Source organism: Squalius cephalus, assembly GCF_949319135.1.
Source record: "Squalius cephalus genome assembly, chromosome: 3".
Classification (NCBI taxonomy): Eukaryota; Metazoa; Chordata; class Actinopteri; order Cypriniformes; family Leuciscidae; genus Squalius; species Squalius cephalus.
Genome location: NC_137124.1, coordinates 2,058,220 through 2,072,022, shown reverse-complemented (window position 1 = coordinate 2,072,022; position 13,803 = coordinate 2,058,220). Strand labels below are relative to the sequence as shown.

General features: G+C 41.1%; 1 protein-coding gene across 5 annotated transcripts in view; it reads right to left on the bottom strand.

The window, feature by feature from the left end:
* The window catches only part of LOC307155309 (adenylate cyclase type 4), a 34,343-nt gene extending 20,744 nt beyond the window's left edge, over positions 1–13,599 (bottom strand). For 2 of the 5 annotated variants that reach the window (XM_079865900.1, XM_079865902.1), the window contains exons 1-6: positions 9,258–9,410; positions 7,980–8,134; positions 6,271–6,743; positions 5,146–5,343; positions 2,912–3,073; positions 2,551–2,700 (exon numbers count right to left, since the gene is read on the bottom strand). In XM_079865900.1, coding sequence (XP_079722026.1) covers positions 2,551–2,700; positions 2,912–3,073; positions 5,146–5,343; positions 6,271–6,717 — 957 coding nt within the window. In that variant the 5' untranslated portion in view covers positions 6,718–6,743; positions 7,980–8,134; positions 9,258–9,410. Of the gene's footprint in view, positions 1–2,550; positions 2,701–2,911; positions 3,074–5,145; positions 5,344–6,270; positions 6,744–7,979; positions 8,135–9,257; positions 9,411–12,576; positions 12,627–13,554 lie in introns of those variants that run through there. The other 3 variants (XM_079865903.1, XM_079865899.1, XM_079865901.1) reach the window with 3 other exon arrangements.
* Positions 13,600–13,803: the final 204 nt, after the last annotated feature.

Sequence of the window (13,803 nt, the reverse complement as noted above, 5' to 3'; positions counted from 1 at the left end):
ACCCTATTCAGCCATGACTGGCTGGATATCACTTGGGAAGCGTGCCGAGTCCAGATGGAAAGGGACAGTACGGAGGCAACATGTTGAAGATACAAATATGGACTGATCCGTAGGGCTACACATGGAAGATCAGGGATGGAACCACTACAGACGCGAAATCTGCCCAGGGAAAGACACGGGTTCGCAGACAGGGGAACCGTACCCTGGAAGATTACACATCTGGGATTACCCAGAGGGAACCGCACCATGTGGGACATCTAGCCCAGCACAGGGACTGGCCAACTGGGCATGCAACTCAAGCCTGGCATCTGACTGCCGAAGGATGCTTGGAGGAAACTCCATCCAGGGTTTGCCAAGTAGGGAATTCACCTGGAGAGTAAGAAAGCGTTCCCCCCCGTAGAGCGGGAAACACAGCGAACACTGATGTAAAGGGGTCTCACTTGGGAGCTCAATCACCTTCAAATGGTAAGAAAATGGCAACATTGGCAAGTGAGATTTGCATGGCAAATCACTCCCCTGGACTCCAGGGTTTGCCAAGTAGGGAACTCACCTGGAGAGTAAGGAAGTGGTCATATCCCTCCTTAGAGCGAGACACCGAGCCAGTCTTCCCGCATATTACCTGTTTGTACCAAACACATGGGAAGAATCCGACTCAACCTGAAAAATGTACAATCTCTCGAAGGTGTTAGGCGGAGGAGGCAACACTCAAGTGGACCAAGGCTCACCAAGGGGCAGCGTTTGCATGTTCACCACCTGATCCCCGATAAGGAGTAGTGGGAACTTTGGGCACATATCCGGGCCGGGGTCTCAGCGTTATGTGAGAGTCAGCCGGTCCAAATTCCAGACACGTTTTTCTGACCAAAAATGCCTACAGGACCCCCACCCTCTGGATAGATGTGAGCGCAGTCAGGAGAAACAGGATCTTAAGCTTGACTGACTGTAGGGGCTCAAAGGGCGCTCTCTGTAGGGCTTTAAAGCTACACTGTGTGATATTTTCCCCCATCTAGCGGTGAAATTGTATATGACTACCCAGTGAATATTAGTTTCTGTTCCTTTCAATTTCGAGGGCGTTTTAACTCCTACGGTGGCCGTATTATTCCAAGATTAACATGGCTTCCAGTTCGACTTTGTCCAATTGCGCCTTTAAAACTATCACCTGTGATCCGTCGCAGCACAGATTTATGTTACAAGGTAAACAATACTTTTTCACCATTGACGCAAGGAAAAGTAACGCAAGTCATACTAGAGGTCGTTCTGGCGTTATGCACAGCCATGCTATGGTTAGACAAGCAACTATAAAACTTTGAATTTACCGAAATAGGCTGAATTACCTGTCGAGAAGAAAGCAGGCAACTTCGGGATCCGTTATAAAATCTTTGCTCCTCATGAGCTCTTTCCATCTGGGAAAAGTTACTCCAGTATTGACTTTGGCTGATTTGCCTGTCGCGTTGACATTTTAATTCTCTCTTTCGCTTCCTTGGAGACTCTGCTACATGTCCTCGAAAATAGGCGTGATCCTCCATCAGCAATCTTTCAAATCTGCCGGCGGTCGCGAGTAATCTCCCCCTCGCATTCGTCTCTGTGTCACTGAGTGTAAAACGCGAAAGGCGAAGCTTGAATTTACAGGCATGTCCCTCTTTGGCAAATGTAGTTTCAAGATGGAGGGGCAACATGGCGACCGGCATTCGAACCCCTCACCCGTATGTACTTTCAATGGCAGATTATAAACTTACGAGAATACTTTATTACTTGAAAGAAGTAAATATACATTAATGAGCACATATATTTTTGAAAGAACTAAGTGTTTTTTGCTAAGAATAAACTAATAAAATTACACAGTGTAGCTTTAAGTTGAGCAGAGAGGTAACAAGAGGGGATGAGGCGTGACCGAGGAGGATTTAGTCTCCTAGCGCCTCTCAGGAACCTGATATCAGGACATGCTTTCCCAAAGGCTCACCGTCTACTGCAATGGGCAACATACACTTTTAAGGTTGAGGGAACCTCTCCTGCAGGAAGGAAAACCCAGAGGTGATTGGGCCAACTGGGAAACTACCCAACTGGAAGAACACCAATCCATTTCCCCGGGAGTGTGAGCTGTCATGAGAGTGCGTCGGCTGCACGATTGAGCTCGCCCAGAATGTAAACGGCACGGGGCGACCTGAGCCGCTGCTGACTCCAGAGGAGGAGATGGCAAAAACGAGCCTGGACACTTGTTCTAAGAGCACTCCGGCCTGTAGAGAGGCAAGGTGTAAGCCACGGGCTGAAAGTGTGGCGGCAGATCGGTGCGAGGGTCACCTGATGTGTCTCAGGGCGACTCGGCCGTGTAGCCGGTGCTCAATCACAGCACCGTGACCACGGCTGCGGATGCCATATGATGATAAAATTAATAACAAAAATGAAAACAAATACAAATACAAAACTTAATAATAAAATGAAATTAAAAAAATCATTTGAAAATAATAAAAACAACAACTATCAGTGCTATTATTATTATGTGTGTGCATAGCAACATAGCAAATCACTTGGGTACACATATATGGGAATCTGTACCTGATCACGTTTCTGTTTGGCCTGTGTGGAGCGGTTTTTGCTGAAATCTTCTCGTTTCTTGCTGGACTTCCTGTGAGCGTGCTCAGTGTGCCAAAGGTGAAACATGCCAACACAGTTGACGCACACAAACAGCACTGCGTTCGCCACCAACTGAGACACACAGAAAGAGGTTTTGAATATGTGTGGTGGCAGGCAAATCCGCCGGTGGCCTCCGCTGAACAGGCTTTGCATATAACATTTCCTCTGACCAGCCATGAAGCGTTCAGGTGTTTGTACAGCAGTGCGTTTGAGTGTGTGTTTCTGTGTGTGTGTGTGTGTGTGTGTGTGTGTGTGTGTGTGTGTGTGTGTGTGTGTGTGTTACCTGCACGGCGAGGTCACGTGTCAGCGGACTGGTGAGGGACACATATGTACTGATGGTGACGATGTGACAAACACTCACTCCGATGCCGAAGCTCAGAGCCCATGAGAGCCTGAGAGGAAGAACCGTATAAACGGACAGTGACAGAAAGAGGAAGAACGCGACCTGAAGATGAAGAACAGCAGGTGTGACGGCGAAAATCAGTATTTCTCAAATATACAGAAGGGTTATTGTTGGTAACCAAAAACTAAAACCATAAAATTGCATTTTTGTTACTTGAAATTAAATAAACGTTAACTAAAATAAATATATAAAAAACAACCTTATTTTATTTCAGCTAGTTGTCAAGACAATACTTTTTTTTTTTTATTCTCTGAAAATAACAAAAAAAACAACAAAATATTAAAATGAATTTAAAATATGAATAACATTTTCATAAACATTAACTAAAATTAAAATGAAAACTTAAATGAAAATATATAAATAAAAACTAAATTAAAGGTGCTCTAAGCGATGTCAAGCGTTTTTTAGGCTGAAACATTTTTTGTCACATCCAGCAAACATCTCCTCACTATCCGCTAGCATCTCCTCATCTCCTCACTATCGGCTAGCATCTCCTCATCTCCTCACTATCGGCTAGCATCTCCTCATCTCCTCACTATCCGCTAGCATCTCCTCATCTCCTCACTATCGGCTAGCATCTCCTCATCTCCTCACTATCCGCTAGCATCTCCTCATCTCCTCACTATCGGCTAGCATCTCCTCATCTCCTCACTATCCACTAGCATCTCCTCATCTCCTCACTATCCGCTAGCATCTCCTCATCTCCTCACTATCGGCTAGCATCTCCTCATCTCCTCACTATCCGCTAGCATCTCCTCATCTCCTCACTATCCGCTAGCATCTCCTCATCTCCTCACTATCCGCTAGCATCTCCTCATCTCCTCACTATCCGCTAGCATCTCCTCATCTCCTCACTATCCGCTAGCATCTCCTCATCTCCTCACTATCCGCTAGCATCTCCTCACTATCCGCTAGCATCTCCTCACTATCCGCTAGCATCTCCTCACTATCCGCTAGCATCTCCTCATCTCCTCACTATCGGCTAGCATCTCCTCATCTCCTCACTATCCGCTAGCATCTCCTCATCTCCTCACTATCCGCTAGCATCTCCTCATCTCCTCACTATCCGCTAGCATCTCCTCATCTCCATCTCCTCATCTCCTCACTATCGGCTAGCATCTCCTCATCTCCTCACTATCCGCTAGCTGCCTGTCCCCTGAACACACTGTAGGAAATGCGGTCTCTGTAGACACCACAGGCTCCACAAACAGCAAGAAAAACAAACTGGCCCAGCCTGGACCAGTGTCCAGTGACAGCATTCCAGCCAATAACGACAAGAATGATTTGGGGGTGGGGGTGGGGGGTTAGTGCGCATGAACATGAAGGGGGGTGTGGGGGGTGGAGGAGAGAGAAGCATGAAGAGGGAAGTTAGCTAGAGGAGAGATGTCCTAGAGACAACCACAACGACTAACGTTACAATTATATTCTCTTGAATTTTGATATGGCCGACACACGACCAAAGAGACGACGTTCCGATGAACAAATAACAAAGAAGAGGGAAAAGGAGAAGGAACGCGCAAAGTCCCGAATTTATATCGGAAAAGCCTGTTTCAGGAAGCACGGGGGGGAGGGGAGGGGATGAGGAGGAGGGAGGGAGGGGGAGAGGGAGGGGGAGGGGGAGGGGTAGGGGGAGGGAGGGTCGAGCTAGCCTCCATTTTGTTTGACAATACTTCGAACGTCAACAAGAAGTGACGTCACCCAGCATCGCTTAGTGCAGCTTTAAGATATTAATAAAAACTACAGACATTAAAAAACTAAAAATAATAAAAATGGCAATAGCACACAACAAACTGAAAACAAAAATATATTAATAAAAACTATATAGCTAGACATTAAAAAAACTAAAACTAATAAAAATGACAAAACACAACAAAGTTACTACAATTTCACCTAAAATGAAAATGAAAATGGAAAATATATAAATTAATTTGATAAATAAATTAACTTAATAAAAAAAATATATATATATATATATATAATTAAATAATTAAAATGAATTTAAATTTTAAAATGAAAGTGATTTGCTTAAAGCATATTTCTGGCTTAAAAAAGACGAGTGCGAGTGTCCTGTTAATGTTTTGTAAACTAAAACACATAATAAGAGATCCTCTGACCTGGTCCCAGGCGGTGACGACGCCTCCGGTGAAGACGAACACGAAGGCGACGATGAGGAGCAGAGACCAGATGAAGAGCGCGAGTGGCGTCTCTCCCCGCCGAAGCACCGGCAAACACGGCAGACACGCCAGAAGAGCCACGCAGACACACACCACCACACACACCACTGCGAACGCCGCCACGTGAGCGCCGAGGCTCTGCGGGAGCGAGAGAAACCTTCAGTGAGAAACACGGCTGGAAATACTGGAATCTAATGAGTGATTATAATCAAGGTGTTCATCAATACTTTTCCCTCTAAATATCACATGAATTGAATGACTTCTCTAGGCTTATGAGATTGTACTTTGTTATAGAAGTTACCAGTGTGATTACTGAAATGTTCTTTTCAAAGTCTGTATTAAATATCTGAGACGGAGGGTCTGGCCAGTGCCAGGAATACAGTAACAGTGCTGGCTCATTTAGCCCGGCTTCCAGAGATGAAATACGGTCTCGTTTTGTTGAAGTCTTTACTTTACTGTTAGATTAAAAGAGTCCTCTCCTTGAGAGGAAGAACACATTATCTTGATCTCAGGCCTCAGTGAAGGGTATAACTGTCTTTGTAACTGTAAGCGGGGTTACGGCCTACGGACTCCTTGTGAGTCTTGAAGCTGACTTCTGACTCGGGGTCTTAATTAAAGGTGCTGTGTGTAACTTTTGTTTTGGTCTGTGTGACTCCGCCCACTGCCAGTTCAGCCAATAGTATTTCGACACTCCGGGTTGCCAGTTGGCGGGAAACACAGCGTATCGCAGCCATGGAAACGAGCAAACACACTGGGGCAGAGATTGCAGAATCCACACAAGTCTCGATATCCATCTAAAAATCTCGATGAACGAGAGCATATTAAAACGCGGATAAATCAACTCATTAAGTTGCAGTGTGTAAGTCTCCTCGGCTTTAATTGTCAATTGCGCTCATTCCTGTTGCGTGTCCTTAAACTGGTGACCCGCGTGAGCGTCGAGTCTGAGGAGGCGGGGAAACAACGATCTCTGGTATTTTGAATTTCGACTGCAGTACCGATTTCGACCACTAGCTGTCATTCTTACAGACAGCACCTTTAATCGGATCTGGTCCTTACTGCTCTTACCCTGCCGGTGGACGGGATGATGACGATGATGGTCACGCAGAAGAGAACCGTCAGGAACAGTCCCGACACCATTAGCGGCGTCTCCTCCAGACAGCGCAGGAACGCCATCACACATCCGCAGCTCCGGCGGGATTCCCGCGCTTCGTCGTCCGCGGGAGCCACGAGGAACCTGCTGTGAGAGCTCTGAGAACCCTCAACGGTGCCATTGGAAGTCCTGGAAGTCTCAGATACGGTCGCCAAACTAAATCTCCTGTCAATGACGTCGGGTTCGGTGCACTCTGGGGCGCTTCGAGAGGAAGAAGTGCTTGTGTTGAGTGCATTTGTGGAGCTGTCCTCATTGGGACCGCGACCCCCTCCGAGGCACGACGTGCGAGGTTTCAGGGCTTCGGGGACGTTCTCCAGCTTGGCCACTCCCAGTTCGATGTAAGCCTTCGTGTTGTCCAGCATTACGGTTGGGGATTTATTTACGTACACTGTAAAAAAAAATGCATTCAATTTACGGTAAAAAAACGGCAGCTGTGGTTGCCAGAAATTTACCGTGAAAGCATACGGTAGCAACATTTTAGGCTTTACAGACTAAACTTAAAGTTACAGTAAAAAAAACTTTTTCATTATCTGATATTATGTTAATTTACTGACTTATTGATGTACTAATCTGTTTTGTACCATTGTAATACACTGATAACCACCAATCACAGCAGTGATGAGAGTCACATGATGAATCAAAGCTCATCACACGCTGCTTTTCACAAGAAAGTTAATAGTAATATATATAAGCTGCATGGAGTCATTCACACAAACACTGAACATGGGTAACACACATGACATTTAAAAAATGCAATAAACATTAATTTAACAACATTAAATGTAACATAAAACCCTAATGTACATAACTGATTAGAAAAAACTATGAAGAAACAGTAATTTCAACAAAAATACATCAAATGTGAAGTGTCACGCAGGGAATTGGTTTAAAGTATACAATGACTTGTTCTTTTTCACTTCCAAAAATGTTAAAATTAAGGGTATTTTACTGTAAAATTACATTAAATGTAATTTTACAGTTTTACAGTAATTTTACAGTTAGATCTATCACAGTTATTCACAGTATATACAGTAGCACCGAATCTTTCTGTTAACCAATTAACAGTTTTTCACTGTAGCATTTTTTTACCGGTTATCAAGTTTTTACGGTATTTTACCGTTAAAATCACAATCATTCTTTACAAGACGCCAAGAGCCTGATTGATTAGTTCTTCATTGAGTGCACTCAATACATAAAACCCTAATGTACATAACTGATTAGAAAAAACTAAGAAAAACTATGAAGAAACATAGTAATTTCAACAAAAATACATCAAATGTGAAGTGTCACGCAGGGAATTATGGGAATGTCAAATTAGGTTTTAATTATACAATGACTTGTTCTTTTTCACTTCCAAAAAAATTCAAATGAATGGTATTTTACTGTAAAATTACATTAGATGTATGGTTAGATCTACTGTATCACAGTTATTCACAGCATATACAGTAGTACGGAAACTTTCAGTTAACCAATTAACAGTTTTTCACTGTAGAATTTTTACGGTCTTTTACCGTTAAAATCACGATCATTCTTTACAAGACACCGAGAGCCTGACTGATTAGTTCTTCATTGAGCGCACTCAATACATAGACATACAATACATTGAAATAATGTCAAAACTTACATCGTCCAGATCAACTCGGGGAAAGTGAGGGTTTGAGAGCAGATGCAGTTGTTTCACAAATGAATGTTCTCAGAGGTTTTCAAAAGGCACTTGTCGGTCTTCTGAGGCGAATCCGTGCAGGGAAGCTCCGCTCCGGGATCTGTTCGCCATCACATCTGCGCTTGAAGAACACAACGGCCGAAAGAAGAGAAACACTTCAAATCAATAAAAACATTAGTTAACATGGACTAATAATGAACCGCATTTAGCTATACATCATTTATTAATCTTTGTTAATGTTACTAATGCTTAAAGGTATAGTGGAGGATCTTTCCGAATTTTAGATAAGACCTGCCCTCTCCACTTTTTGAAAAGTTTGATTGATTCACCAGAATGATTGACAATTAGGAGGACCAATAGTATAGGTGATCCACCCTTACATCAAGTAAAAAATCCTCTGCTATACCTTTAATTAAAATCCTGTTAACATTAGTTACTGCACCGTGAATAACATGAACGAACAATGAACAGCTGTATTTTTATTAAGTAACGTTAACAAAGATTAACAAATACTGTAACAAATGTATTGCTAGTTCATGTTAGTTAATACATTAACTAATAAACCTTATTGTAAACAGAAAACCTGCAGCTTGTCAAAGACTACACAGTTTTAAATATGAGAGAAATGTACAACTTCACATGTAATTCTATTGTGTTAGGAGTCAGTGTGACCCACACATTTAACTAGCAGCACAGACATAGTAAATAATAATTATATATAGTATCTATCATTATTTGCACTTGTGTAAGTATTTATTGCTATTTGTTCTCCCTCTTCATTTTTGTTATGTCTGGTTCTCAAACTGGTTCTTGCAATTCTTTTCAGTCTAGCAACAAACACACACACACACATAAACGCCCTTTGACATTTTTTGTTTGGCTGTGAAACTGACAAGAAACGGCCAATTCTTACTGGATGATTCAGAAGTACATTTTTGAGTCTTACATTTGTGTTTGAGAAGCTAAAAAGGTTTTCCGTTTTTTTCTTTTTTTTTTTTTTAATTACCTATGAATTGTCATTTAAGTGAAAATATTGAACTTAAATATACAAGCTTGATAAAAAATGATCATTCTAGAAGAAAATTTCAGATGGCACTTAGAGGCCATAGAGTGTAACCAGTGTTTCAGGCGGTCAGAGTTTAAAATAACTATTTTCTCTTACTCTGAAGTATATTTTAATAATCTAAAGAGCTTTATTCTGCTATTAACAACCTTTTGTGCAGTGGAAGCATGACGAACCTTCATTTGTAAGAGTGTGATGGAGACGTCAGTCAGTACACCGGCTCTGAGTGACGACAGGTTTACAGTGAAACACGACGAGAAACATGTAATTTCACTGCCAAATCAAATCTGAGATAAAGTACACCTGTGCTTCTTCCTATTTATACACTGAATGCTGTAAATGAACATATACACACAGATTATAATGTTGACAACAGCTCAAACACACACTGACACACACATGCAAATGCTCTCATTTCACTAAAGTTCAACATTCAACCACTCACAGACATCACATCTTATTCTTTAGAAGATGAACACTAACAAATAAAAACACAAACACATGTAAAGAAAAGGAAAAAACGAGAACAACTGTGACGTGTGTGTTTATAGTGTGTGTCTACCCTGGACAAAACAGACAAAAGCTTCTGATGTCACGATCAAAGTGAATTTACGTGAACAGGATGAACTGGATACAGCGAATATTTCTTACACACACCAGAAACACCCAATTACACACACACACACACACACACACACACACACACACACACACACACACACACACACACACACACACACACACCTGTGGAACCAATGTCTGTTGCCTAAGCAGAAACACCCAGTCACACTCACACACACACACACACACACACACACTTGATATTCAGCAATATTATTGATCTGCCTGCATTGACACTATTATATGAGACCTGAGCTGACCAGGTCGATGACATCACTGTTTTCTCCAGAGCGGCTGTGTGTGTGTGTGTGTGTGTGTGTGTGTGTGTGTGTGTGTGTGTATACACACATAAAACAAACTTTGTTGCATTATTTTCCTGTTCTCTCTGTAAAGCTGCTTTGAAACACTCTGTGTTGTAAATAGTGCTATATAAATAAAGGTGACTTGGCACGACACACACACACACACACACACACACACACACACACACACACACACACACACACACACACACACACTTTCTTCAAAAATCAAGGACACATTACAGTTTTTTACAGTCACAATGACACATTTCTCAATACTTGAGTCACTTTTCACAACTCTTCACAGTTCTCCTAACCAACTTTCATCTCGGCACAGAAGATATTACAGTTTTTTCCAATTGCTAACACACAGTTTTGACAACTAGGCTGGTTTTATCAAAATACTCAACACAATTCACAAAACCACACTCCCAAACTGCAAAATACCTCATATATCCTGCAGAATGAAGCAAAACTACACACAGCCTTATCAGAATCAGAGTTCTGCACGGTATGACACACACTTCATTCATATTAGCAGAGTTGTGTCTGACCAACTACACACTGCAGGGCATCATGAACATCACTCTCATCTTCAGTCTGAAAATCCAGTCAAAATTCTTCAGATTGTTCACATGCACAGAAATATTTACAGACACACACACACACACATGCTGTTGAAACATATTTTTCACCAAATAAGTCAGTGCAACATACGCGCAGCAGAAATATTTACACTGGACTGAACACAAATATGCTCACAAACAGTAAACTGAAAAAGACTGAAGTGTTAACAGTTAAGCATTGAGGAGTTTGGTCAGGTGACGCATGTATCGGCCAATCAGATCATTTGAATGGCAGTGTTTTGAAATGGTAATCATGTGATTGTGTGTGTTATGCAGAGAACCATGTTCAGTGTGTTTAAAAAGTGCCATTTTGAATGCAAAATGTGTGTAAAGCAGACGTGAGAAGAGGTTTTGCTCGGTGTGTGTGTCAGTTTACACAACTGTGCTGTGCGTGTCAGTTTAGTGTGTTATTAATTGAAAAAAAAACTGTAATTTCACATTCAAAATGCACTAAAAATACCAAATCCCTTCATACATGTCTCAAATCGACACATTCTTCCGTAACACTAGCAGGTTGAAAGCCGACAAACACACTTTGTCACCCACAAACACAAACACTAACAACAGGTTAGCATTACACAATGTTTTCTTCTGTCAAACAAGGACAATATATGTTACGGGAATGAATCAGGCATGATGCAGTGTGCTTCAATATATTTATGTCTTTTTTTCCCCCAAAATACAAGAATTTGTACACACACACCATCCACTGATACAGATACACAAGGAATGCTAATCTACTCGGTCTTCTGCATTTGGCATTTTAGATTTGAAATATCTTTCATTAATATTACTGTAGAAATGTAGCAAATTGCTTCAGTTTTGTACAGGCCTTATGTAGCCCCGCCCCTTCTCAGCGCCGCGCTCGTTGTCTTTTGACTTCCGGTCTGTATTTTCGCAGCGATTTTGCGTGTTTATGAATGAACGGCTCGTTTTAAAATATTCCCGGTCAACTGACATTTGTTAAGACGTCTGCTTTAAACATCACAGTCCTCATGATAACTTTCGTTAACTTTACATTAAGTAAATCCACTTCAAGAGCGAATTACTCCATCAGCAGCACTGTGTGAAGAGTTGTGAAAAAGTGACCTAAGTATTGAGAAATGTGTCCTAGCGACTGTCAAAAACTGTAAATTTATCAAAAGTGACCGTAAAGACATGTTGCAAAATATTCTATTTAAAATAAATGCTGTTCTTTTAAACTTTCTCTTCAACAAAGAGTCCTGAAAAATAAAATGCATCACAGTTTCCACAGAAATATGAACTGTTTTCAACACTGATAATAATCATAAATGTTTCTTGAGCATCAAATCCTCATATTAGAGTGATTTCTGAAGGATCATGTGACACTGAAAACTGGAGTAATGATGCTGAAGATTCAGCTTTGATCACAGGAATAAATTACACTTTACTGTATATTCACATAGAAAACAGATGATTTACATTATAATAATAGGCTATTTCACTGTTTTTACAGTATTTCTGATGTGATAAACGCAGCACAACAGTTCTCTGAACACAAGTCCCAATATCTTACACAGTCTGCATCTTAAGTATTTCTCCAGTGCTGTTAAAGAAAGCTATGTTATTATATCAGTTCTCCAGAGCTTCAGTGTGAGTTACTGGGAGTGAGTGACTCTGTATCTCTGATCTGGGATCAGACTCTCCTCTTGACGCTTTTTTGACAGAGTGAGTCACAAACATCACAAATCCCTTCACAATACAGCATGAGTCAACGACTAACAAAAGAGCTGGTGTGTGTGTGTGATTCTTCCTGAATGAGATCTTACACACACACACACACACACACACACACACACACACACACACACACACACACACACACATCAGAGGAAAGATCCCGAAACCCTGAACCCACATGACATGCAAGCATGAAAGAAAAGAAAGAAAACAAAACCAGGTGAACAGAGGAAATAAAGTATTACCCATGAACGCTTCATGTGAAACCCTCTTCTCTGCTTCGTTCTCTTTGTCTGTTGCATTAGTTTGCATATCTGGGCTTTTCATATGACACTGTTTTCCATAAACTCGTCCCTAATTTTCCCTGTAACTTACTCACTATGACTGTTGCTTCATTCCACTGCCTGGAGCATTGTGTGCATGTTTACAGTTATTGCTTTATTTGGCATAAAGCGCGTATAAAGTGCATCGAATATTAATTAAAAAAGCGTTACTTTAATAGAATGTTCGTTCAAAGTGATCTGGACTTCAATGACACGTCACTGCTTGTTTTAGAACGTTCAGAGAACATTCAAATGTAACGTTTCCATAACGTTTGAAGAATGATACAATGGAATGTTCCCATAACCAAGAATAAACATTTAAAAATATATATTAACACATGGAAGTTTTGAACATAACTTGAGCAAAACGTTCTGAGAACATGTTTTTGTCCTGTGGGGAGCATGTGTTTAATCCTACAAATATCTGATGTGAATATGATTGGCAGCTGTTGTAAAGAAATGATAAATGGTTTGAAGTGTCAGATGGGGTTTAACAGAAGAACATGACAGAGCGCAATAAAGCATCCTCATCCTCCATGTTTTCATGTGAGAGAACTGGGCAACACTTTCTTTCACAGCTTCATTGTTACATAATAATATCAGTAGGCTAAATGATGTATAATTACATGCAGCGAACGCTAATCCTTTAGCGAGTACATGTTGCTAATTAATAATACTCAGTAATTAAATATATAATTACACTGTACCAATGACACCGTAAAATAAAGTGTAACCCAGAGCTGAATATATAAAGTCTGATACATTACTCAGTTTTCATTAAAAAAAAAAACTCTATGTGACTCTATGTGACTGTCTTGTTCTCAACACATCAACAAAGCCTTTAAATACATGTATAAAACACCCTTTTAAGCCCATAAACCCGGATTAAAGCGACCGTACCTCCGCGCTGAGCTCTCCTCGATGCTTCTCTCGTCACTCGACTTCTCCAAATAGTTGCGGTTCCATTTTTTGTTCTTCTGAACTGGACGAACCGGTTCGCCAGCATGACTGTCCAGAGCCGAACCCAAAGCTCATAACTCAACACTGCTGGCTTCATCAATACACATATTCATCTTCATTTATTAAGGAGTATATAGGCTGCTGCCCAGTAATTACAGTCATTTTAACAGTTATTTTGCTGGTCAAGTC